Raw genomic sequence first — 25,640 nt, forward strand, 5'->3', positions numbered from 1 at the left:
CTGCCTCTTGTCTAGTGATTCCTCAAGAACAGAGTTAAGAAGTGGTAGAAGAAAGCACAGGCATTCTCTTGTCAGCTCGACCTGGCGACTGTGAATATGCATGTGCTTTTCCCAGTGCTCTTTGTGTTTCTTCTTTTCACCACAATGTTTATAGCTGGTGATAATATTGGAAGAGTGGAAAAAGTGTTACCAGGTTCTTTGTCTGAAAGTCCTGGCTTCAGTCCCTTTGAGATTTGATCTGTTCTCCATTTGAGAAGCCCATTATTTCTTGCCTGAGTTGTGATGCAACAAATACAAAAAAGCTAGGAAAATGACTTTTTTTTTCCTCTTCTTTGTAAGCACGCAGCATGTCTATGTTCATACAAATAACTGCATATGGAATCATTGTGTATTCTGTGCTAGAATATGATGATTTATTTTGGAGTATTTTACTAGTATGAACTCAGTCATCTAATTGCTAGTAAATTGCAAGTCATAAACAGAACCCTCTGATGAGTTCTGATAAGAGCTCAGTACTTAGCTAGAAATTGTATGGGGAGCTACTATGCATGCTAGAAGCTTTAAGACAGTTTATTGGGAGTATTGTTTATATCAGTTTTCCTGTAAAAATATGTGCTGCAAACTCTGTCTTGGTAATAGTTTTTAACTGAACTAGAGACTAGGTATTAGCAGAGCTGACTATAGATGGCTTGTGTCCATATACAACATCGCTAATGACTATGAAAAACATACCTAAAACTTATTAGCTGAAAGAAAAATATGTGCTGTCACACCTGCCAGAACTTAAAGGAATAAACCATTGTACACCATAATGAAATGTTGTTAATCAGCTTCCAATTCAATATCTGCAATTTGCTGTTACCTTTGGTCAAATGCCTGCATTCATTTGAATTTCCATGAGATTTGATTTGTCCAACAGTGTTTCCTATGAGTAGAAGTTCTGGAATAGTGGGAACACTGTATGTGTGGGTTTTTTTAATTAACATAAATGGTTATGTGATAAATGTAGTGAATGCTGCGTGATCAGCATTATAGAATCATAGAATCATTGAGGTTGGAAAAGACCTCTAAGATCATCGAGTCCAACCGTCAACCCAACACCACCATGCCCACTAAACCATGTCCCTAAGTGCCGCATCTACACGTCTTTTAAATACCTCCAGGGATGGGGACTCCACCACTTCCCTGGGCAGCCTGTTCCAATGTTTCACCACTCTTCCAGTAAAGAAATTTTTCCTCACGTCCAATCTAAACCTCCCCTGGTGCAACTTGAGGCCATTTCTCTCGTCCTATCGCTTGTTACTTGGGAGAAGAGACCGACACCCACCTCGCTACAACCTCCTTTCAGGTAGTTGTAGAGAGCGATGAGGTCTCCCCTCAGCCTCCTTTTCTCCAGGCTAAACAACCCCAGTTCCCTCAGCCGCTCCTCCTAAGGCTTGTTCTCCAGACCCCTCACCAGCCTCGTTGCCCTTCTCTGGACACGCTCCAGCACCTCAATGTCCTTCTTGTAGTGAAGGGCCCAAAACTGAACACAGTAGTCGAGGTGCGGCCTCACCAGTGCCCAGTACAGGGGCACAATCACTTCCCTACTCCTGCTGGCCACACTAGTTCTGATACAGGCCAGGATGCCATTGGCCTTCTTGGCCGCCTGGGCACACTGCCGGCTCATGTTCAGCTGGCTGTCGACCAGCACCCCCAGGTCCTTCTCTGCTGCGCATCTTTCCAGCCACTCTTCCCCAAGCCTGTAGCGCTGCATGGGGTCGTTGTGACCCAAGGGCAGGACCTGGCACTTGGCCTTGTTGAACCTCATAGTTGGCCTCGGCCCATCGATCCAGCCTGTCCAGGTCCCTCTGCAGAGCCTTCCTACCCTCGAGCAGATCAACACTCCCGCCCAACTTGGTGTCGTCTGCAAACTTACTGAGGGAGCACTCAGTCCCCTCATCCAGATCATTGATAAAGATATTAAACAAGACCGGCCCCAGTACTGAGCCCTGGGGAACACCGCTCGTGACCGGCTGCCAACTGGATTTAACTCCATTCACCACAAGTCTTTGGGCCCGGCCGTCCAGCCAGTTTTTGACCCAGCGCAGAGTACACCTGTCTAAGCCGTGAGCCGCCATCTTCTCTAGGAGAATGCTGTGGGAGACGGTGTCAAAGGCCTTGCTGAAGTCCCGGTAGACCACATCCACAGCCTTTCCCTCATGCACTAGGCGGGTCACCTGGTCATAGAAGGAGATCAGGTTGGTCAAGCAGGACCTGCCCTTCATGAACTCGTGCTGGCTGGGCCTGATTCCCTGGTTGTCCTGCACATGCCTTGTGAGCGCCCTCAAGATGAACCGCTCCATAATCTTCCCCGGCACCGAGGTCAGGCTGACAGGCCTGTAGTTCCCCGGATCCTCCTTCCGGCCCTTCTTGTGGATGGGCATCACATTGGCAAGCCTCCAGTCATCCGGGACCTCCCCCGTTAACCAGGACTGCTGATAAATGATGGAGAGCGGCTTGGTGAGCACTTCCGCCAGCTCCCTCAGCACTCTCGGGTGGATCCCATCCGGCCCCATGGACTTGTGAGTGTCCAGGTGGTGTAGCAGGTCATTGACTGCTTCCTCTTGGATTATGGGGGGTTCATCCTGCTCGCTGTCCCCGTCTTCCAGCTCGGGGGGCCGAGTACCCTGAGGATAACTGGTCTGCCCGTTAAAGACTGAGGCAAAGAAGGCATTGAGTACCTCAGCCTTTTCCTCATCCTCAGTGACAATGTTCCCCCCTGCATCCAATAAAGGATGGAGATTCTCCTTGGCTCTCTTCTTGTCATTGATATATTTGTAAAACCTTTTTTTGTTGTCTTTAATGACAGCGGCCAGATTACGTTCTAGCTGGGCTTTTGCCTTTCTCATTTCTTCTCTGCACGACCTAACGAGATCCCTGTACTCTTCTGGAGTTGCCTGCCCCTTCTTCCACAAGCGGTAAACTCTCCTTTTTTTCCTGAGTCCCAGCAAGAGCTCCCTGTTCAGCCAGGCCGGTCGTCTTCCCCGCCTGTTCTTCTTACGGCGTACAGGGACAGCCTGCTCCTGCGCCTTTAAGACTTCCTTCTTGAAGATCGTCCAGCCTTCCTGGACCCCTTTGCCCTTCAGGACCGTCTCCCACGGGACTCTCTCAACCAATGTCCTGAACAGGCCAAAGTCTGCCCTCCGGAAGTCCATGGTTGCGGTTTTGCTGCCCCCCCTCCTTACTTCACCAAGAAGCGAGAATTCTATCATTTCATGGTCGTTAAGCCCAAGACGGCCTCCGACCACCACATCTCCCACCAGTCCTTCTCTGTTAGTAAACAGCAGGTCAAGCGAGGCACCTCCCCTGGTAGGCTCACTTACCAGCTGTGTCAGGAAGTTGTCTTCCACACACTCCAGGAACCTCCTAGACTGCTTCCTCTCCGCCGTGTTGTATTTCCAGCAGACGTCCGGGAAGTTGAAGTCCCCCACGAGAACAAGGGCTAGCGATTGAGAGACTTCTGCCAGCCGCTTATAGAACGCTTCATCCGCCCCTTCATCCTGGTTGGGTGGTCTATAACAGACTCCCAGCAGGATATCTGCCTCGTTGGCCTTCCCCCTCATCCTTACCCATAGACACTCAACCGTACCATCATCACAGTTGTTGAGCTCTATACAATCGAAACACTCCCTAACATACAGGGCCACCCCACCGCCTCTCCTTCCTCGCCTGTCCCTTCTGAAGAGTCTATAGCCATCCATTGCAGCACTCCAGTCATGAGAGTCACCCCACCATGTTTCTGTGATGGCGACTAAGTCATATCTCTCCCGCCGCACAATGGCTTCCAGCTCCTCCTGCTTGCCGCCCATGCTGCGTGCATTGGTGTATATGCACTTGAGCTGGGCTATCGATTTCGCCCCCGGCATCGGCACGCCACCCCTCAGCTCATCTCTAGCGAGCCTGGTTTTATCCCCTTCCCCCTTCGAACCTAGTTTAAAGCCCTCTCAGTGAGCCCTGCCAATTCATGAGCCATGATCCTTTTTCCCTTGTGAGACAGCTGGACTCCGTCTGTCACCAGCAGGCCCGGTGCCGTGTAAACCTCCCCATGATCAAAAAAACCAAAATTCCTCCGATGGCACCAGCCCCTGAGCCACGCGTTGATCAGGTGTGTTTTCCTGCTCCTTTCAGTATCCTTCCCTGCCACTGTAGGGATAGAGGAAAACACTACCTGTGCTCCCGATCCTTGAACCAGTCGCCCCAGTGCCCTGAAGTCCCTTTTGATCACTGCAGGACTTCTCTCTGCAACCTCATCACTGCCAGCCTGTATAACCAGCAGCGGGTAGTAATCAGAAGGCCGTACCAAACCAGGGAGCTTCCTAGTGATGTCTCTGACCCAGGCCCCAGGGAGGCAGCAGACTTCCCTGTGGGACGGGTCCGGTCAGCATATCGGGCCCTCTGTTCCCCTCAGAAGGGAATCGCCTATGACAATTACCCTCCTTTTTTTCTTAGCAGCGGCAGTCATAATGCGTGGGGCTGACTGCCTCACCCTAGGCGACCCCCCGGACGGACCTTCGTCTACATCCTCGTTTGCCTGGCCCTCAAGTTCCAGGGCCCCATATCTGTTGTGTAAAGGCAACCGGGAAGGTGAGGGAGGCCGGGCGGGGGTTCGCCTGGCACGCCGAGCAGGGACCCGTTTCCATCCCCCCCTGTTGCTTAGGTCCCCTCTTCCTACCTGGTGGCAAGAAGGCAGGGGATCCTCTGCTTCTCGCGGAGCCTCCATCTGCTGCCTCTGCCTCAGGGACGGTAGGGTGCGGCTCCACCAATCTATCTCCCTCTCACACTCCCGGATACTCCTCAACCTTTCCACCTCCTCCTTCAGCTCTGCCACCAGGCCGAGCAGATCTTCCACCTGGTCACACCGCACGCAGGTGGTGTCTCTGCTGCCCTCTGATACAGCTGACAGGCTCAGGCACTCCCTGCAGCCAGAGACCTGGACAGCTGTATGCTTGCGTGAGGGCTCCGTCTGGGTCGCCACATTCCTTCTGGCGAGGGCTTTCGGCCGAGTGGAAACCATAGCCGGTCCTCTTCTCGGAAGCCGACGATTACCAGTTGAGTTGGCCTCTAGAGCCGGGAGCGGGGCTGCGCCTTGCCCGCTCGCCTTCCCTGCACGCCCTGCCTGCGCGAACTGCCGCGCAAACTTTATATTGTCTGCCGGAAATACAATACAGCAGAGTGGAAACAGTCCAGGAGGTTCCTGGAGTGTGTGGAAGACAACTTCCTGACGCAGCTGGTGAGTGAGCCAACTAGGGAAGGCGCCCCGCTGGACCTGTTGTTTGTGAACAGAGAATGGCTTGTGGGTGATGTGGTGGTTGGAGGCCGTCTTGGGCACAGCGATCACTAATGACAGAGTTTTTGATTCTTGGAGAAGTAAGGAGTAGGGTCAGCAGAACGGCCACCTTGGACTTCCGGAGGGCAGACTTTGGTCTGTTTAGGAGCCTGGTTGACAGAGTCCCTTGGGAGGCAGTCCTGAAGGGCAAAGGAGTCCAGGAAGGCTGGACCTTCTTCAGGAAGGAAATCTTAAAGGCACAGGAGCAGGCCATCCCCATGTGCTGAAAGATAAGCCAGCGGGGAAGGAGACTGGCCTGGCTGAACAGAGAGCTTTGGCTGGAACTCAGGGGAAAAAAAGGAGTTTATGACCTTTGGAAGACGGGACAGGCAACTCAGGAGGACTACAAGGATGTTGTGAGGTTATGCAGGGAGACAATTAGAAGGGCCAAAGCCCAACTGGAACTTAATCTGGCTACTGCCATAAAAGACAATAAAAAATGTTTCTATAAATACATTAGCAACAAAAGGAGGGCCAAGGAGAATCTCCATCCTTTATTGGATGCGGGGGGAAACATAGCAACAAAGGATGAGGAAAAGGCTGAGGTACTTAATGCCTTCTTTGCCTCAGTCTTTAATAGTAAGACCAGTTGTTCTCCGGGTACCCAGCCCCCTGAGCTGGAAGACAGGAACGGGGAGCAGAATGAAGCCCTCATAATCCAAGGGGAAATGGTTAGCGACCTGCTACACCACTTAGACACACAAGTCTATGGGGCTGGATGGGATCCAGCCAAGGTTACTGGGGGAGCTGGTGGAAGTGCTCACCAAGCCACTCTCCATCATTTATCAGCAGTCCTGGCTAACCGGGGAGGTCCCAGTTGACTGGAGGTTAGCAAGTGTGACACCCATCTACAAGAAGGGCCAGAAGGAGGATCCAGGGAACTACAGGCCTGTCAGTCTGACCTTGGTGCTGGGGAGGGTTATGGAGCAAATCATCTTGCGCGCCATCACGCGGCATGTACGGGACAACCAGGTGATCAGGCCCAGCCAGCATGGGTTCATGAAAGGCGGGTCCTGCTTGACCAACCTGATCTCCTTCTATGACCAGGTGACCCGCTTAGTGGATGAGGGAAAGGCTGTGGATGTTGTCTACTTAGACTTTAGTAAAGCCTTTGACACTGTTTCCCCCAGCATTCTCCTGGAGAAACTGGCTGCTCATGGCTTAGACAGGTGTACTCCGCGCTGGGTCAAAAACTGGCTGGACGGCCGGGCCCAAAGACTTGTGGTGAATGGAGTTAAATCCAGTTGGCAGACGTCACAAGTGGTGTACCCCAGGGCTCAGTATTGGGGCCAGTTCTGTTTAATATCTTAATCAATGATCTGGACAAGGGGATTGAGTGCTCCCTCAGTAAGTTTGCAGACGACACCAAGCTGGGTGGGAGTGTTGATCTGCTCGAGGGTAGGAAGGCTCTGCAGAGGGACCTGGACAGGCTGGATCGATGGGCCGAGGCCAACTGTATGAGGTTCAACAAGGCCAAGTGCCAGGTCCTGCCCTTGGGTCACAACGACCCCATGCAGCGCTACAGGCTTGGGGAAGAGTGGCTGGAAAGCTGCCTGGCGGAAAAGGACCTGGGGGTGTTGGTCGACAGCCGGCTGAACATGAGCCAGCAGTGTGCCCAGGCGGCCAAGAAGGCCAATGGCATCCTGGCCTGTATCAGAACTAGTGTGGCCAGCAGGAGTAGGGATGTGATCGTGCCCCTGTACTGGGCACTGGTGAGGCCACACCTCGACTACTGTGTTCAGTTTTGGGCCCCTCACTACAAGAAGGACGTTGAGGTGCTGGAGCATGTCCAGAGAAGAGCAAGGAAGCTGGTGAAGGGTCTGGAGAACAAGTCTTATGAGGAGCGGCTGAGGGAACTGGGACTGTTTAGCCTGGGGAAAAGGAGGCTGAGGGGAGACCTCATCGCTTTCTACAACTACCTGAAAGGAGGTTGTAGCGAGGTGGGCGTTGGTCTCTTCTCCCAAGGAACAAGTGATAGGGACAAGAGGAAATGGCCTCAAGTTGCGCCGGGGGGGATTTAGATTGGATATTAGGAAAAATTTCTTCACTGAAAGGGTTGCCAAGCATTGGAACAGGCTGCCCAGGGAAGTGGTGGAGTCCCCATCCCTGGAGGTATTTAAAAGACGTGTAGATGAGGCACTTAGGGACATGGTTTAGTGGTGGACTTGGCAGTGCTAGGTTAACGGTTGGACTCGATGATCTTAAAGGTCTTTTCCAACCTAAATGATTCTGTGATTCTATATTATGTCTTTTTCCTTTTGTTTCTCATCTTGCATTCAAGGGAAAAAAAGAGTGAAGTCAACAGTGTTCTGTCATATGGTGTACATTTTGGTTTGCCACTGTAAGTTTTCCCTATCTCTCTTCATGCATGTGGAAGTGGGGAGGTTTCCCTTCTCCAGTGTATTTGCGTGAAATGTTGTGCTCATCAGATTTTCTGATGTTCTTGATCCTGACCATATCTTGTGCATATTGCTACATAAAAATGGTCTTTTAGATAGGTCTTAAAAACTATGATAGACACTTAGCAGGCAGTGAATTAAATGAGTTGTGCAAAATTGTTACAGAGGGTGGTAGCAGATTGTCTTTGTATCACAGGGCATCGCTGCATGAGAGGCAGATTCTCTTCTGTACTGCTAGAGAGTGGAAGTAGTGGGAGCATAATTGAGAATTGCTCCGAAGTGACACTGTTATGCATGAAAAAACCTGAACTGTGCTATCCTTATGCCCCTTCCCTCCAAATCACTGCATTGTAATGGAGAAACATCCTTCCTTTGCCTTTCTTAGTCTCCCATTTACTGTGAGAGTGCATAAAGAGAACTTTACCAACACAAAATTGTTTGGTTGCCAGCTGTGGTAGGGGATTGGCTTTGGTGATGACCCAGGGAGGTCCACTGCAGCATGGTATTCTGAGTCTCTGCACTTCTGACTTCAGTCAGCATCATGTTTACTGCAGTTTGGGGAGCAGTGTGGTGATTCTTGCCTTCTGGTCTTTTTCCCTTTTGCTCTGGGGTACTTTTCTACATTTGGTATCTTCTCGTATTCCAGTTATCAGAGACAAAACTGTTTTCTTTCTTGAGAATTGCTCAGTTGAGTATGTGTTTTTTTGAATGATGGTAGAATCCTACAATTAGGATCTAGAAATCTGACTTGTCATGTGTTCATTTTGTTTGTTTCCCTGTCTTTTTGCCTTGCAGAAATAGTTTGCTGTATGTTTGAAAGGTGGAATTTGTGGAAAACCAGAGGTGTGTATATATAATAGAGCTGCTGAAAGTGGCAAGGGGAGGAGAAGAGGTTAACTATATGTGTACTCTCCAGCCTGATCAAAAGCCTGTCGAAGTTGGTGGAAAAAGATGACTTGAGTGAATCTGGATCAAGCTCACTGGGGAAAGCACATCTCTTGGCTCAATGAGAAACAGGGTCAGGAGGCTCCTAAATGTGGACAGAAGGAGGAATTAGGAAATAAACTTCCTTGCTTATCCACAGAACTGTAGTGTTTATAAAGACTTTGTTAGGCTGTATTTACTCATGAAATTTTTCCTGATTAGCTCCATGTGTACATTGCCCTTCTGAAGTAAGCTAAGGAGTGAGAACCTTTTGCCCAGTTGGTTAACAAGACATAAAGAATTAAATCAGGAGCAATTCTCAAGGTAAAAGTCAATGACTTGTTTTTGTTGTCATCTTTCTAGCTGAAACAAGTAGCAAACTTTTCAGTTTTTCATTGAATATTTGGATGTGTTAGAGCAAGGGAGGAAACAGCATCTCATCTTTATGTTCTTGTAATAGAACTCTAGGAATACATTAGCATTATGGAATGATTATATGTAATCCATCATGTATGCTTTATGTTAATTGTCCCTCTTTATTTAGCCTCCTCTTCAGGGGAGGCAGGATGGAGAAAGAAACAGTGGAGTCTTCTGGTTTTGTTTCTTCTCTTCTCTGCAGTGTACAGGATGAATGACTGCAGGAGCTCAAGTTTAACAGAATGATGGGGCTGATTCTCAGAGTAGTAGACCATCTAAAGCTCCCTCTGTCTGTCTTTGGAATCTTAACTCTAGCATTTCCAAAAATTGTGCTCAGAGTGCAGCGTCTTTGTTATCCTCCACTAATCTGTATTTACAGAGGTGTTCTTTCTTCTCTGGTGTTGAATTCATCCCTCTTTGCTTTCAACTGTTGACTTTCTTCAGGGTATATGCTCTAGGATACAAGATGGAATACATGCAGTGGAAGCTTCGTCCATCAACTTTCCAAGTGTGTCTCCATCAACAACGTCAAACACTGCCCAACACTATCACTGTGGTGATACTGAAATCTGCTGGGGGAGGAGAAAGCTTTAGACCCTAGTTGTGAGAGGATCTGTAGTTGTAGCTTGTTCACTTCTGTGAACTGCTTATGCTCATTAGAGTTAATTTTGTGTCTGTGGTGTGGTCTGACTACTGTGATAATTCACTGTGCCTTTGGCTGGAGCAGCAGAACTTAGAAGCACAGAGTTAAGTGTCTGCAATTTAAAGTAGCAGGGTACAGTATCTTGTTTGTGGGTTACAGTGGCCTGAGTTTATACCATATAATTTCAGACATTTAACTGAGGTGTATTAGAAGTTTAATCACCTTATAAAACTGACATGGAAAGAGACCTTCTGGAATGGGGAAGCTGGTGAGAATGAACCAATTTAAGTGCTTTAGGCTAAGGCTTAGTGATACAGGAATTCCAAAAAGTATGAACTTAAGGCATTCTTAACTGTTTGCTCCAACACTGCAGTGTGCTGCCCCCTCTCTGTCATCTATAACTACAGTGGGGATGGACATTCAGATGGTTCAAGAAACCAGTCCAATCTGAAAAATCCAAAGAAAACCTGCAGTGCTGGGGTGGGAATGAGAGTCTTGGGGATGGGAAGGTAGGAGCCGGGAAGAACTCCTTAAAATAGTGCTGCCACTGAAGTAATCTTTTTGTTGAATCGCTTAAATGTATGAAGTTATTTTGTATGAATCTGAACTGTTTCTCCTGTCTCCCTGTAACTGTGGCTGTAGTCTTAGTCTCTCTTAGGAGACAATACTTAAATGGTAGGAATGAATCTGCTTCAACTTTTGGCTCCAGCTTGAAGACAGATGCTGTGGAACCGAGAGGGTGGAGGAATGAGCAAAGTGATGTTTAGAGGATATAGGTTGTAGGAGACAAGGAGAGATGTCAGGGAAAGAAAAATTGTTGGGGTTTTTTTGTGTGAAAACCTTAAAAATGCTTGGATTTTTTTTTTTTTTGAGGGAAGTTCAACCACTTTCTTATGTTAGAGAAAAACCTTATTTTCCCCTAACGTTTTATCAGTAAGTATCATATGGCCTTGGCTGTATTTTTGTCTCAAGTCTTCCATAGCAGGAGTAGTTGCAGACCTCCCACACCCAAATTGCTCTCAAATCTGTGTCACTTTAGGGGGATGAAGTGCTAAATTGATAGGAAGAATGATAACCTTGGCTAGTGAAACTTGAAAGTGGTATAGTGCATAGCTAAATTTCTCGTGTTATCTTAAAAGAACAAAAACTATCTGTCAGAAGTTTGGAGGACATAAATTTGAGTACAGTTTTTCTGCAATTGGACGGTAATTCTTTAATTTGTTAGTTTAAGTACATCGAGGTTATATTTCTACCTGATTTTAATGTTATTGCATATAATATAACTAGGTGGTATTAACCTCAACAATGGTTTTATCCTAATCAATGGATTTAATTCTTGTATACAGTGCGTAACCTGTATTGTAATAATACTTGCACTAACTGATAGAGATTTCATGTTAATTTACTTCATTTGCCTTGAGGAGTTCCCAGGAGTCTTAGTTACAGGCTCATTGCAGCAGGCATTGTAAAACAGAATAAAAAGACTTAATTGTGTAGACTACATTGAACAGAAAAGACAGACATGTATTACAGGTAATATTAAATATGACCTAAGTATTCATCTTAGCAACTTGTCATAATTTGAAGAGATAATGCATTTAAGACTTTAAAGGCAGGGGCTAGTACTTAGTATGAACAATTTATAGAAGTTAATTAAAAATAACATGTTAGGTTTTTTTTTTACTGCTGTATAGTTCCGAGTATTTGTGGTACTGGATCCATTTCTGCAATGAAAGTGGGAGCTTGGACAAGTAGCACCTGGCAACCCTGCTCACTCTTTCCTGCTTTCCTCTTGCAGTTAATAATTCACGTCTTTTCACTGTCTTCAATTTCATAACTGAAAGGTGAAGGTTTGGTGAGAGCTGTGATGCCTTTGCTGAACCTTGTGTCTCACATGTCTGAGGAGGTGAAGAGCAGATCAGGAGCTGTCCTTGAAATGGTTGCTCAGATTTTGCTGTACTGTGGAAGCAGACATGATGTTTGACTGTATGGAGGCATTGGAGATATGAACACAGGTGAATTTGCAATAAGGCACATAATGAGTTGCCAAACTTTTCAGAGGACTAGTGAATTGGGTTAGGATATGCAATCAGCTGATCTGCAGCTTGGAGAAAAGAAATGAGGAGCTGAGTGTTCGGTATTATTTTCATTTTGATGGTGGGAAGGGTTGTTTGACTGTTGTGTAAAGATGAAGAGCCTTTTAAATATGAACTTCTGATTTCAAGGGCACTTCAGTAGCCATACTACTTAAGCAGTTCCTGCTGTGTCCGTTTTGCTGGTACAGATGTTTGTGTGACGATACAGTGAATGGATCTGTCAGTTCAGAAATGGCTTTTCTCTCTTGCAGAATTGTTTCTCAACCACATCAGTTCCCTGATCTGGCTTGCTGCATGAATGGCTGTGTTAGCACCGTGGAGGAGGCGGGTTCTCTTAAGCTAGTGCATAGAGGACTGACCCTATATGTGAAACCAAAAATGTTGTTTTAATCTTTCACATAAAACGGAATCTGACTGATTTGCATAGGTTCTTATTAAAACAGCGATATCTGTTAAAAATTTAGATGGATAACTTTCAGCAATTGGTTGGTGGATTTTTTTAAAAGCTAGTTAAGTGCATCTGTGCTGTCGATTGAGACTGAGAACCAATGACATAATAATAAAATCAGATCTATGAAATCACATAAAATTCTGCTGAACTTTGATCATTCGTTATGTTTCTAGAAATACATGTTTCCATAGCACCACAACTTTAATACCAACTTACAACAAAATTTTGTTCTTGTCAAACTTCTTTCTTCATGTTTAGGAATATGAATTGAACAGTACACTTCACTCAAAAGTGCAGAGCTAAACTGGAGATGGTATTTTAGTTCTGTTCATGTAGTGAGTAAGGAAGACTTGCAGCTGCGAAAAATCTGATTGGGTATTTTTAATTTGGTGTTATCCAAATATTTTTTTTTAAATAATTCAGAAAAAATATTTCGACAGTGGGGGAAGAAATCAGCAGTCAAATAATATCCACATGCAAAATTCTGATTATTTTGTTGTTGTTTGTTTATATGGTGCCTTTTATTATAGCAGTTGAATACTCTGAATATTTCTGTTCAAGTCTCCCCTGTGAGATAGGAAGATGCAATGACTCAGGCTTAGTAAAATTTTCTGTGGCCACTTAGGGAAATATATGAAATAAGAAGTGAATGTAGATCTTATCTAGCACAGTAATCCCCAGAGCATTCCCCTCTTTCAACTGACAAAGCTCACTGTGTTCCTTCTGCCATGCTCATCTGTTCTTCACCCATTCTGTGAGAAGCATTTCCTTAATTGTTTGGATTTAAGCTCATACATACTGACTTTCTAAAAAGCTGTACAGACATTTTGATAAAGAAGGCATAGTGTCTCTGTGAGACAATAGAAACTAGTTACAATCCACTTGGCCAAGCTTTAACTCATTTGAGGAATCTTTTGAAGAAGTTCTTCATTGGGCAGGACAAAATTCAGTTTTTATGTCAAGGCCACTATTAGCACTGATTTGCAAGACATGTTGCTAATATGTATTATTAGACACTTAAGCATGTGTAACAACTACATAAGGGTGTTTTTAAGACATGATGTTGTGATTTTTTTTAGAATGTAAAATTCAGTTTTTAGTAATGTAGTATTCTGGTTTTAGCGTCAATTTTTATATACTTTATCTACTTCAACAGGTTCTGGCACTCTCAGTGAAAATTAATTGTATACTGTTTAAACTTTGAGTGGTGTCGTAAGGCTTCTTTGATAGAATAAATGACAATAGCTTGGTGAGAGCCAGATCTGACTGCAGTTTTCTCTAGAAGTGCAGTGGTGAATAAGACAATATCAGAGTTTCTCATGTCTTAAATCATTCTGTTTGTTTGTAGTATGCAAAAGTAACTTTTAATGGAGCAGGATCTGAAACAGCTTTATAGAAAGGTATGAAGAAAATCTGTTTGCAGTTCAGGGTAACCACAACTTTTTTAAAGAAGTGAGCAGTGAGTATTATTGCTTGAACAAACTGGTGACCTTTTGAAGTGTTGGCTGTCTTGGTTTACTTCCATATCACACCTAAGGTTGAAAACTAAAACCGGTTTCCCTTTTCTTTTAAAAAGGCATTAAATGTAGAAGAAATAAGTTAGATCTGTTACTTTGTTAAATGCAGTCTTACGTTTGATCCTTAAGTTCATATACTTGTGGCATAGCTGATTTGCCTTCTCTTAAAAGCAGCAGACAGGGTATGTTCTTCCAGAACTGCAACAAGATCAGTCTATCCCCAGCCATTGCTCAGGTGTGCAAGTAATAACTGTGTGCCTGCAGAAATGAGGGTTAGCAACTTGGCCTTGACAATGGAAATGATACTCAGTATGTGGAAATCTTTTTTTTTCCCTATATTTCAGGCTTAATTCAGATCCTGGGGATTGTTTACTTACAAATTATGCCACTGAGTTGCTCATACTCAAGTTCTGGCTTAGTGGGGATTGTGGGTGTGCTCTGCTACTTTAAGAAGATACAGTGAGGAAGGACAAAAATGATAATTTTTGTGTTTTGTATGGGTTGTGACTAGAAATGGCTATGGAGATGTATGTATATCTCTTTTATTTGCATAGCCTTTAGCAAATAAGTCTATTTTAATCAGAAGCCTGGACACTCTATAAAAACCCCACTTGTTCATGTACATTTTTTGACTATGGAAAATGCTATCTTACTGTTTGTCACCTGCCTGTAACTACATTTGCTTTCCTGATAAGCATTCTAGGAAGTGAGAGGTCTTTGACAGATCACTGAAAATATATTGCATTTGACTGCTGCCTGAGACTTCTCTGCACAGATGGGTCGCAGTAGTTAACCCAAATCTTAAGAAAATTTAACGAAGCAGAAGGAGCTCACTTACCTCCTACAGAATTAAGTGATGCTGGTTTCGTTTGCTCCTTCATAGGCTTATAGTTAAGAATTAAGCGTATCCCCACAGTATTTTGGTTTTTTAGCTCACTTGTTTTGAGCTGTCTGTCTGTAGTGCTGCACTACCATGCTGGCATCAGTGTTATACAGGAAAATCTGGGCAGCTGTCCTGTATTTGTCCTGTCTTTGATAATTGGGACAAAAAAGTTTTAAAGATTTATATGGATCTAAAAAAACCTAGCACAGTATGTTGCAGAAGATCATTTCATTTCACACAGTAATCTTGGTGTGGGAGGACTGATGAACCCTGTTAATCAGGAGTGGTTGGGGGCAGTCTCATATCCATGCAGGAACTGTTGAAAGATGCTTACATGCTGTTGACTACCATTTAATAATCTTCCTCACAGGAGGATCAGAATGCAGTAGCTCCACATTTTGAGGAACTCCTATGTTAACAAAGTTGTTCTACAAGGCTGTTTCGGACGATTAAACATGAAACAAAATCTGCATTATAAATGTGCTTAAAAATAAGTTCACATAGAGAAGGTAGGTTGAAAGACTGGCTGAAATAACTTCAGATGTTTCACAAATAAGTCCGAGATATGGATAAGAGGACCTACTGCTTCTCTCTATTCGTGACTTATGTGCAGTGATTTTGTCACTGAGGCTGTTTCTTTATCAGCCACACAAGCTTGTAATATGCTTCCTTTGTTCCTACCAGGTTGAAGGCAAATTTTCATTACTGGGCTATTGGGAAAGAAACAGAAGCGTTGGAGTGGAGTGAAACTGCTTAGCCTAGTGAATGTAGTCTGTAATCTCTAGATGGATATGCTTAGCTAGCTCTACAGCTACAGGCTATAAATACTTGAGGATAATCATGAAGCTTTATTGATAGAGCCGGGTGCACATGTAGTGACAGTGTAGGTGTGACACTGAAGTAGTAAAAGCTGTGCCAGAATCTTACCTTTCCTTTGAATAAATGGGGAAGGCTTTGGATGTTTTTGTTGTGTGTGTTGGCAAACATCGTAAATGTGTGTAACTTATGGCTGTTAATGGAGCACTTTTTTGGAGGTGGGACTTTGCCCCTTCTGCTGGGGATGGGATTATGGATGCGTACCACCATCATGGAGTTTTATATGATTGTGTTGTAGTCTCTAGTCGGCAGCTGGTGTATCGTTCTCTTGAGTTCCTGCATGTGGAGGAGTGTGTGCCAGCTGAAAATGTTTTCTTTAAAGGCTTCCAGAAAAATTTAATCAAATAAATATATATTTTTTTTTTTCCTGTGGACCTAGGTAGACTTTGAAGGCCTCACCTGTCTGAATGTATTTTATTAACAAGGCTTGTGCATGGAATTATTCTCAGTGGTTTTGCTGAGAACATAGCACTTAGATCTAAGCACTTTACACCGCTGTTATTATTAACAAAGATTATTACAATAGTAATTGTAATAGTCCTGTATTTATAGTACATTAATGACAGGAAATGTGCAAGATGTCTTAAGTTATCAATGTTGTAATGGGCTGAAGCACCTCCTATCTTTTCTTACTCCTGTTATTAATGAAAGGCCTTTTTTCCTTTTTTTTTTTTCTCCTATTCTACTGGTTGTGTTACCCAAGTTAAGCTCCTTGTGAGATATTCAAAGCAAGTGTTGTTCTGTAGGAGACTTGAAAACAGAAAGCATTTGCTTAGGGCACCAGCAATTTAAGTTCTTCTGGTGAAAACTTTATTGGTCAGGGTAAAATCCAAGATTAAAAAAATAATAAATTGAAGGAGAAAAACATGTTCTCCCTGTTTTGAGTTAGCGTGTATATCTTCTGGACTAAATAAATATGTGATTGCATGAGATTATGGAGGATAGGAATTTGTGCCTCAGGATCCTTTACTGGATCTCTGTTCCTGAAGGTATTCTACGGCATCTTGTGCTGTTTCTGCTCCATTATGTAATTAAAATGATTCTTTTTTAATAGTGAGGAGGTCTTAAGAATGTTTCCTAGCATTGTTAATGTATGTTAGCAGTTTTCAAGCCTTTGTTAGTATTATTATAGAAGAATGAATATCATCAGTGATGAAAGTTCTTGTATGATGTAATGCAAAACAGGCTTCCTGAGACCTTGTTCAGACTATGCAAAGTAAGGTTTATTAAAGTCATATTTAAAAATTAGTCTGAGATTCTGTGAGAGACTGAGCCTGTGATGAGGATGGAAATGTTGCTTTAATGAGAAGAGGATGCAAAGCATGTGACTGCCAGGGTGTGCATGCAGTCTCCATGCCACATGAATGTTGCTGATTGCAGAGCCCCAAACTGCTTATCTAGAGAAGCTGCTTTCTAACATCTGCCAGTTACAGTAGATGTTCTCTTACCTTTAGTTTGATAACCTCCTTCTATTTCTATGTATGTTTTCTTTCCTGCTTTTATTTTTTTGTCCCATTTTTCACCTAACAGCAAGTCATACAAAAAGGAAGAAAGAAGCTTGCATTAGGTATGCCAATTTTGAGGGCAGGAGCTTCAAACTGATGAAGCATCAAAGGGAATAATTCAGAAAAGGGAGGGGTTTATCCATAAGAAGCCCAAACTGGACAGATCAGCACGGTGTGGCATTCATAGAAGTGTTGTTCATGTGATATGTGTAGTCTTTAAAATGCTAAAAAAAGTGGAAGTTCAGCAGAACAGCAGACCTCTCTTTAGAAGGGGAGAGACAGAATTGGAAGTATCAACAATTTGAAAGTTCCCTTCTGATTCTAGTAAATGTTTCAGTAATATTCTTGTGGACATCAAGCTGCATGAACGAGGGCTGCAACACAAAGATGCCTTTGAGTTAGCAGAGAGGGATTGCAGTGGGGTATTTTTGTGTGTGTTCTGTAGCCTGCATGCACAAACAGTAGAAACCCAAATATAACTAGGGTGCCTTTCTGAAAGACCCTAATGGTAGACTTGGAGCCTTCTGTATATAACATACGTATTAAAAAAAAAAAAAAAAAGATCTTGAGAGGCAGATGGGAAGAGAGCATGATGCCAGACATCACCTGCAACTCCTTGTTTGTATGCCTGTTTTCTTGGGACTCTGGTGATCTTCTACTTGAACAAAACTTTTAAGTGCAAAACTAGACTTTAATTTTGAGTGGGTTCAGTTGAATGTGGCAACAAAACACATGGCACAAAACATGGCTAAATGAGAAAACGTAATGCAGGCAAGTCTTCCAGGAAGTCTCCAATCTGAGGAGTCAGGGTTCTGTTTCCTGGAAAAGTGTGAGCATTGTCTTAAGATTTATTTAAAGGAAGGAGTCTCTCCAGGTGGCTTTATCCAGTTTTTCAGGAAGAGAAAACCACAAGGTGTTTCAGAAATGAAATGCTTTTGTCATCTTTTTATTGATTTTATTTATTTATTTAAATAAAAAAGACAGTGTATATGCATATACTTGTTCATTACCATATGTTTCTTAATGTGTCTAGTGATGTGTCAGGCTTTTACAGAGGCGCTGGCCAGGGTCCCCAAACAATTTTGCAGCTGTGGTCCAGTCCTTGAGGATGAGTCATGATTGCACACACTGAATAATAGATTGAAGTACATAGGAGAACATTCTTGAAGTGCATTTACTTAGGAGTTGATTATGTAAATATAGATGATCATACATGGTGTTCCAAAATGTATATTTTGGCTGACAAATGTTTTCAGTTAAATTTCATTCAAGGTAATATAAAAGTCATAAGGGATGAAGTTGTAGAGCTTTTTGCTCAAATAGAGTGGACTTGTTCTGACTTTCCATCTTTTAAAACAAAGCAGATGGGGGAAAAAAATACCATGTGTTGTCTTGCTGTGTTGGTTTTCACCTAAAAGTGTCACTGGAGTAGTTAGGAACAGAGCATGGAGCAGATGTCTTTGAGCATGCCGGTGCCAGTTCTTTCACAGGTTCCCATGGATCCTTTTCATTGGAGTATCTTGGTTTGAGCTTTGGTCAGTTGTATCTTGAGTGTTTTCTAACAGAGATCTTTCCCAGAGTGAAACATGGGCCTTGGATATCATTCCTACAGTAAATTCAAGAGTAGTTTGAGTGTGTGGCAGGCTTCTCATTGTTGCATCTTTTAACGTGGTAGCAAAATACTTGATTACTCCCAATATTAGCCATAGAGAATAGCTGGAGGGTGAGGATTGTTCTCCTTTGCTTTGCAAAATATTGTTGGAAATTTGTTTCTTCAGGGGCACATAAACAGACCCAGTTAGTAAATGACTGTGGGGAAATATTAACGCTGAAAATGTGCTGCAACTGGTAGTAGGCTGCCAACTTGTATTTTCTTGGAAGTGAGTGATTCCTCTTACTTGCACTACCTAGAAGGTCAGAAAGTTGTAAGGAGAGGGGATACACATTGATGTACCAGAAAGTAGGAGACAAATACTAAATTTTAATTGCTATTAAAATAGTGAAATTGAGCAGTGGTATTGGTGTGACTGGGAGATGTGGATGCTATACCTTTTTTTTTTTTTTCCCTCTTTCTCCCCCTTTAGGAGGGCTTTCGAGCTGCTGCTCTGCTGCTGAACAGCATGCAGTCCTTTCGGGAGCAAAGTAGTTATCACGGAAACCAGCAGAGCTACCCGCAGGAAGTGCACGGTTCATCCCGACTGGAAGAGTTCAGCCCCCGCCAGCAGGCCCAGATGTTCCAGAGCTTTGGAGGAGGTGCTGGCAGTGGACGTCGTGGAGCAACAGGAGCCTCTACAGCAATGCCTGGTGAGAGCTCTGGCCATCAGAGCTACCAAGGTTTCAGAAAAGAAGCAGGAGAGTTTTACTATATGGCTGCCAACAAAGATCCAGTGGCATCAGGAGGGCAGCAGCCACCTCAGCGCAGGCCTTCTGGACCAGTACAGAGCTATGGGCCCCCTCAAGGGAGTAGCTTTGGGAGTCAGTATGGGAGTGAGGGACATGTGGGCCAGTTTCAAACACAGCACTCGACCCTTGGGGGTGTATCCCACTATCAACAGGATTATACTGGTCCTTTTTCTCCAGGGAGTGCCCAGTATCAGCAGCAGGCTTCTAGCCAGCAGCAGCAGGTGCAGCAGCTGCGACAGCAGATCTATCAATCTCATCAGCCTTTACCCCAGGCTTCTAGCCAGTCTGCTTCTAGCACCTCACACTTGCAGCCAATGCAGCGTCCATCCACCCTGCCTTCCTCTGCTTCTGGGTACCAGTTACGAGTGGGTCAGTTCAGCCAACACTATCAGCCACCTTCGTCATCCTCCTCCTCCTCTTTCCCTTCCCCGCAGCGTTTTGGCCAGTCAGGACAGAATTATGATGGAAGCTACAGTGTGAATTCTGGGTCGCAGTATGAAGGCCATGCTGTGGGTTCCAATGCACAGACATATGGGACCCAGTCAAACTACAGCTTTCAGACTCAACCAATGAAAAGCTTTGAGCAGTCTAAGCTGCCCCAAAGCGGGCAGCAGGGGCAGCAGCAACAGCACCCACCTCAGCACGTAATGCAGTATTCAAATGCTGCCACCAAACTCTCTCTTCAAAGTCAAGTGGGACAGTACAGCCAGACTGAAGTTCCTGTAAGGTCACCAATGCAGTTCCACCAAAACTTCAGTCCAATCTCTAATCCGTCTCCTGCTGCATCTGTGGTTCAGTCTCCAAGCTGCAGCTCTACCCCTTCTCCACTCATGCCAGGTGGAGAAAATCTCCAATGTGGGCAAGGCAACATGTCCATGGGTTCTAGAAACCGAATCCTGCAGATGATGCCTCAGCTTAGTCCTACACCATCTATGATGCCAAGCCCCAATGCTCATGCAGGGGGATTCAAGGGGTTTGGGCTGGAAGGACTGCAAGAAAAAAGGCTCACAGATCCAGGGCTGAGCAGCCTGAGTGCTCTAAGTTCTCAAGTGGCCAATCTGCCCAACACAGTCCAGCACATGTTGCTCTCGGATGCCTTGGCACCTCAGAAAAAAAGTTCCAAAAGGTCATCCTCTTCAAAGAAGGCCGACAGCTGTACTAACTCAGAAGGCTCTTCCCAGGCAGAGGAGCAACTCAAGTCTCCCCTGGCAGAGTCCCTTGATGGTGGCTGTTCCAGTAGTTCAGAGGATCATGGGGAAAGGGTGAGACAGCTGAGTGGCCAGAGCACCAGCTCAGACACCACTTACAAAGGGGGTAACTTAGAGAGATCCAACTCCTCACCAGCACAAGGCTCTCAGAATGAGCCATCAAAACTCAGCAGCAGCCCTGCAGCTAGGGAAGATGTGGCCTCCCCTGATGGGAAGGAAGCTGTGGTGGCTGTGGAAAATGCCCCAAAAGTGAATGAAAAGGCAGTTGGGGTGATTGTCTCCCGGGAAGCCATGACAGGAAGAGTAGAAAAGTCAGGTGGACAAGATAAACCTGCACAAGATGATGCCTCCGCAGCCACTCAGGCACCAGCTAGTGCTAGTGGAGCGAAAGAAGCTGGGCATGCAGGGATGCAGCCAGAAACTCAAGGAGGAAGTAAAGGGAGCAAAAGCGGAGATAACACTAACCATAATGGAGAGGGGAACAGCCAGCCTGGTCATGCAGTTGTTGGGCCAAATTTTCCTGCAAGAACAGAACCTTCCAAATCTCCTGGCAGTTTAAGATACAGTTACAAGGATAATATAGCAGCTGGTATACAGAGAAATATTGGTGGCTTTCCACAGTATCCTTCTGGTCAAGAAAAAGGGGATTTTCCAGGGCACAGTGAGCGCAAAGGCCGGAATGAGAAGTTTCCTAGCCTCCTACAGGAGGTCTTACAGGGGTACCACCATCATCCAGACAGAAGGTATTCTAGGAATGCACAGGAGCATTCTGGGATGGCAGGGAGTTTGGAGGGAGCCATGAGGCCCAATATCTTAATTAGTCAAACCAATGAATTGACCAATAGAGCCCTCTTAAATAAAAGCATGGGGTCTCTCCTGGAAGGCCCTCACTGGGGTCCCTGGGATAGGAAGTCTAGCAGTGCAGCTCCTGACATGAAGCAGATAAATCTAGCTGATTACCCTATTGCTAGAAAGTTTGATGTGGAGTCTCAGTCTTCTGCCCATGAAGGGGGAACGCTCTCAGAGAGGAGATCAGTGATCTGTGACATATCTCCATTAAGGCAACTTGTCAGAGATCCCGGCCCTCACCCAATGGGGCACATGGGTCCTGAGGCCAGAAGTGGAAGGAGTGAACGTCTTGCCCCTGGCTTGAGCCAGTCAGTAATACTCCCTGGTGGTTTAGTATCCATGGAAACAAAGATGAAAGCTCACAGTGGGCAAATAAAAGAAGAAGATTTTGAACAGTCAAAGAGCTCAGCTAGTCTCAATAATAAAAAAACAGGAGACCATTGTCATCCTGCTGGCATCAAACATGAATCTTTCAGAGGCAACGCTAGCCCTGGAGCTGCAGTCTCCGATGCTGTTCCAGACTACATTCCCCAGCAGGACAGCAGATCGACACAGATGAGACGAGCACCTGGCAGAACTGGAAGCAGCAGGGGTAAATCACCTTCTCAATTTCAGGATCTTGCTGATAAGCTGAAAATGTCACCAGGCAGAAGCAGAGGCCCAGGGACAGATCTGCATCACATGAACCCACACATGACACTATCTGAAAGAGTTAACAGGGGTTCCTTGCATTCTGCTTACCCTCAGAATTCAGAAGGCCCGTCTTTGGCTTCAGCATATCACACAAATGCTAGGCCTCATGCTTTCGGTGACCCTAACCAGAGTTTAAATTCCCAGTATCATTACAAGAGACAGATATACCAGCAACAGCAAGAAGAATACAAAGATTGGGCAAGCAGCACTGCTCAGGGTGTGATTGCTGCAGCTCAGCACAGGCAGGAAGGAGCAAGGAAGAGCCCAAGACAACAGCAGTTTCTGGAAAGAGTAAGGAGTCCCTTAAAAAATGACAAGGATGGAATGATGTACCTTCAAGGCAGCTCTTACCACGATACTGGAAGCCAGGAATCTGGGCGCTGCGTTATGGGGAGTGACGGTACTCAGAGCAAATGCACCGAACTGAAACACGGCAACCAGAAGTTGCAGCATCACGAATCTGGTTGGGACCTCTCTCGGCAAACTTCTCCTGCCAAAAGCAGTGGCCCTCTTGGAGCAGCCAACCAAAAAAGATTTTGCCCTCAAGAAAGCGATGGGCATCGACGAGAGGAATCTACAGATTTGCCCAAGCCTAGTAATGCCATGCTCAGGCTTCCTGGCCAGGACGACCAGTCTCCTCAAAATCCATTAATTATGAGGAGGAGAGTCCGTTCTTTCATCTCGCCTATCCCTACCAAAAGACAGCCACAGGATATGAAGAATAGTGGCAGTGAAGATAAAGGGCGACTGATGACTTCAGCAAAAGAAGGAGCTGATAAAACATACAACTCCTATGCTCATTCATCTCAAAGCCAAGATGTTGGCAAGTCAGTTGCAAAGGGAGATTCCTTCAAGGACCTGCCAAGTCCTGATAATAGGAACTGCCCTGCTGTTTCCCTCACAAACCCGGCTAAGACCAAAATATTGCCCCCAAGAAAGGGGCGAGGATTAAAACTGGAAGCTATTGTTCAAAAAATTACATCTCCCAATATTAGGAGAAGTGTTTCTACCAACAGTGCTGAAACTGGTGCAGATACTGTCACTCTTGATGACATCTTGTCCCTTAAGAGTGGACCTGAAGGAGGAAATGTGGCTGGACATGGACCAGAGGCTGAGAAGAGAAAAGGAGAGATGTCGGATCAAGTGGGGCCAGCAAGCCAGGATACAACTGGTGAAATAACTCTTCCAAGATCTTCAGAAGAGTGGCAAAGCAGTGAGGATGATAAAACCAAGAAAGAGGTCCCTGAAACTGCCAGTGTTGGTAAAGAAGGAGCAGGATCCAGTGCAGCACCACCACCTTCTCAGAAGTCAGGTGGTCAGGGAAGGTCTGATGGATCTGTAAGCGGAGCTGGAACTCTGACCTTTTCTGACTCTAAAACAATTTCCCCTTCCAGTGTGTTTACTTCTGAACCAAATCCGAAGTCTGAGGAAAAAGATGGAGATGTGACAAACATTTCACCCAAGCCAGATGGTTTCCCTCCAAAGGGATATTTTCCCTCTGGAAAGAAAAAGGGGAGGCCAATTGGGAGTGTGAACAAGCAGAAGAAGCAGCAACAGCAACAGCAGCAACTGCCACCACCCCCACCACCCCCACCAGTACCTTCACAGTCTTCAGAAGGGGTAGGTGGTGGTGAGCCAAAACCGAAGAGGCAAAGGAGGGAGAGGCGAAAACCTGCAGCACAGCCACGGAAGCGGAAGCCTAGACGGGCTGCTCCGATTGTAGAGCCTCAAGAACCAGAGATCAAGCTTAAATACGCTACCCAGTCTGTAGATAAAACTGACTCCAAGAATAAGTCCTTTTTCCCTTATATTCATGTGGTAAACAAGTGTGAATTAGGCGCTGTGTGCACAATCATTAATGCGGAGGAAGAGGAGCAGAACAAATTGGTGAGGGGTCGGAAAGGACAGAGGTCTTCAACACCCCCTCCTAGCAATGCGGAGAGCAAAGTGCTGCCCACCTCAACTTTTATGCTGCAGGGCCCTGTAGTAACAGAGTCTTCTGTCTTAGGGCATCTGGTTTGCTGCCTGTGTGGCAAATGGGCCAGCTATCGTAACATGGGTGACCTCTTTGGTCCTTTCTACCCCCAGGATTATGCAGCCACCTTGCCCAAGAACCCGCCTCCAAAGAGGGCCACAGAAATGCAGAGCAAGGTCAAGGTACGGCACAAAAGTGCTTCTAATGGTTCCAAGACAGATACGGAAGAGGAGGAGGAACAGCAACAACAGAAGGAACAAAGAAGCCTAGCTGCTCATCCCCGCTTTAAGAGACGGCACCGCTCGGAGGACTGTAGTGGAGCCTCTCGGTCACTTTCAAGGGGAGCTTCTTGTAAAAAAGCAACCACTGATGGTGGCAGTGGTGGTGAAAAGACTCCTTTGGACTCAAAACCCTCTATGCCCACTTCAGAAGGTGGCACTGAGCTGGAGTTACAAATTCCTGAACTACCTCTTGACAGCAATGAATTTTGGGTCCATGAGGGTTGTATTCTCTGGGCCAATGGGATCTACCTGGTCTGTGGCAGGCTCTATGGGCTGCAGGAAGCTGTGGAGATTGCAAGAGAGATGGTGAGTACCTAACCTTGCTATACAAAATGATTTGTTTTCATTTGCAATATGTATACCATTTGTAATACCATTTTTTTCCTTGTTCTTACCTCATGTCTTAAGCGATCATCTTTCATCTTAAATAAATCTCTAGTGATGCCCTTTTGATGGCCTCGTTCAAGTCTCTGCCACACCTGATCAGACAGATTTTTCAGGCATCAAAAAGCTGGATGCTCATTACCTACTAAAAGTTCTGGATGTCCAAAGGCTTTCTCATGACTACAATGATCTTTTTTCTCCTCCTTATTTTATCCTATTAGGTATTTAATATTCTCTAGGGCTCTTCTTGGAGTCATACAGTGAAAGGACAAGTGGCAGCAGACACAAATTGCAACAAAGAAAATTCCAATTCAATATTAGGCAAAAAATTTCACAGTGGGGTGGTCAAATATTGGATTGAGGGAGGGGGAATGACAGAGAAGCTGTGGAATATCTGTTCTTGGAGATGCACAAATGGGACTGGGCAAGGCCCTAAGCAACCCACTTTACTTCTGAAGTTGGATCTAGCTTCAAAGTTGGCTCTGCTTTCAAGCAAGGGTCCCTTCCAATCTAAGTTATTCTGTGACTGTAATACATATTACACAACTGTAGGAAAATTTGCAGTCCTTATAAAATAAGGTGGGTAGAGTAGAATCGCACAGAGGTCTGTAAGCTTTAAGTGAAACGTGGATGGGTTTAATATTGATTAATTCAATATGAATTTTACCACAGATCATAATTATAATTTACTTTCTGCAAAGTGTGAGTATACAGTGAATGAGAAGAAATTTGTAAAATTTAAGCAGGGACAAAGGGAGAAATCTATTC

General features: G+C 45.0%; 1 protein-coding gene across 6 annotated transcripts in view; it reads left to right on the plus strand.

Annotated features, from left to right (window-relative positions):
• Positions 1 to 25,640, plus strand: part of TCF20 (transcription factor 20) — a 135,684-nt gene that overhangs the window by 71,941 nt on the left and 38,103 nt on the right. For all 6 annotated transcript variants that reach the window (XM_076336727.1, XM_076336736.1, XM_076336691.1 and 3 more), the window contains one exon: positions 19,164 to 24,794. In XM_076336727.1, the coding sequence (XP_076192842.1) occupies positions 19,200 to 24,794 (5,595 nt within the window). In that variant the 5' untranslated portion in view covers positions 19,164 to 19,199. The remainder of the gene's footprint in view (positions 1 to 19,163; positions 24,795 to 25,640) is intronic.

This window comes from Aptenodytes patagonicus, chromosome 1 (assembly GCF_965638725.1).
Source record: "Aptenodytes patagonicus chromosome 1, bAptPat1.pri.cur, whole genome shotgun sequence".
NCBI lineage: Eukaryota > Metazoa > Chordata > Aves > Sphenisciformes > Spheniscidae > Aptenodytes > Aptenodytes patagonicus.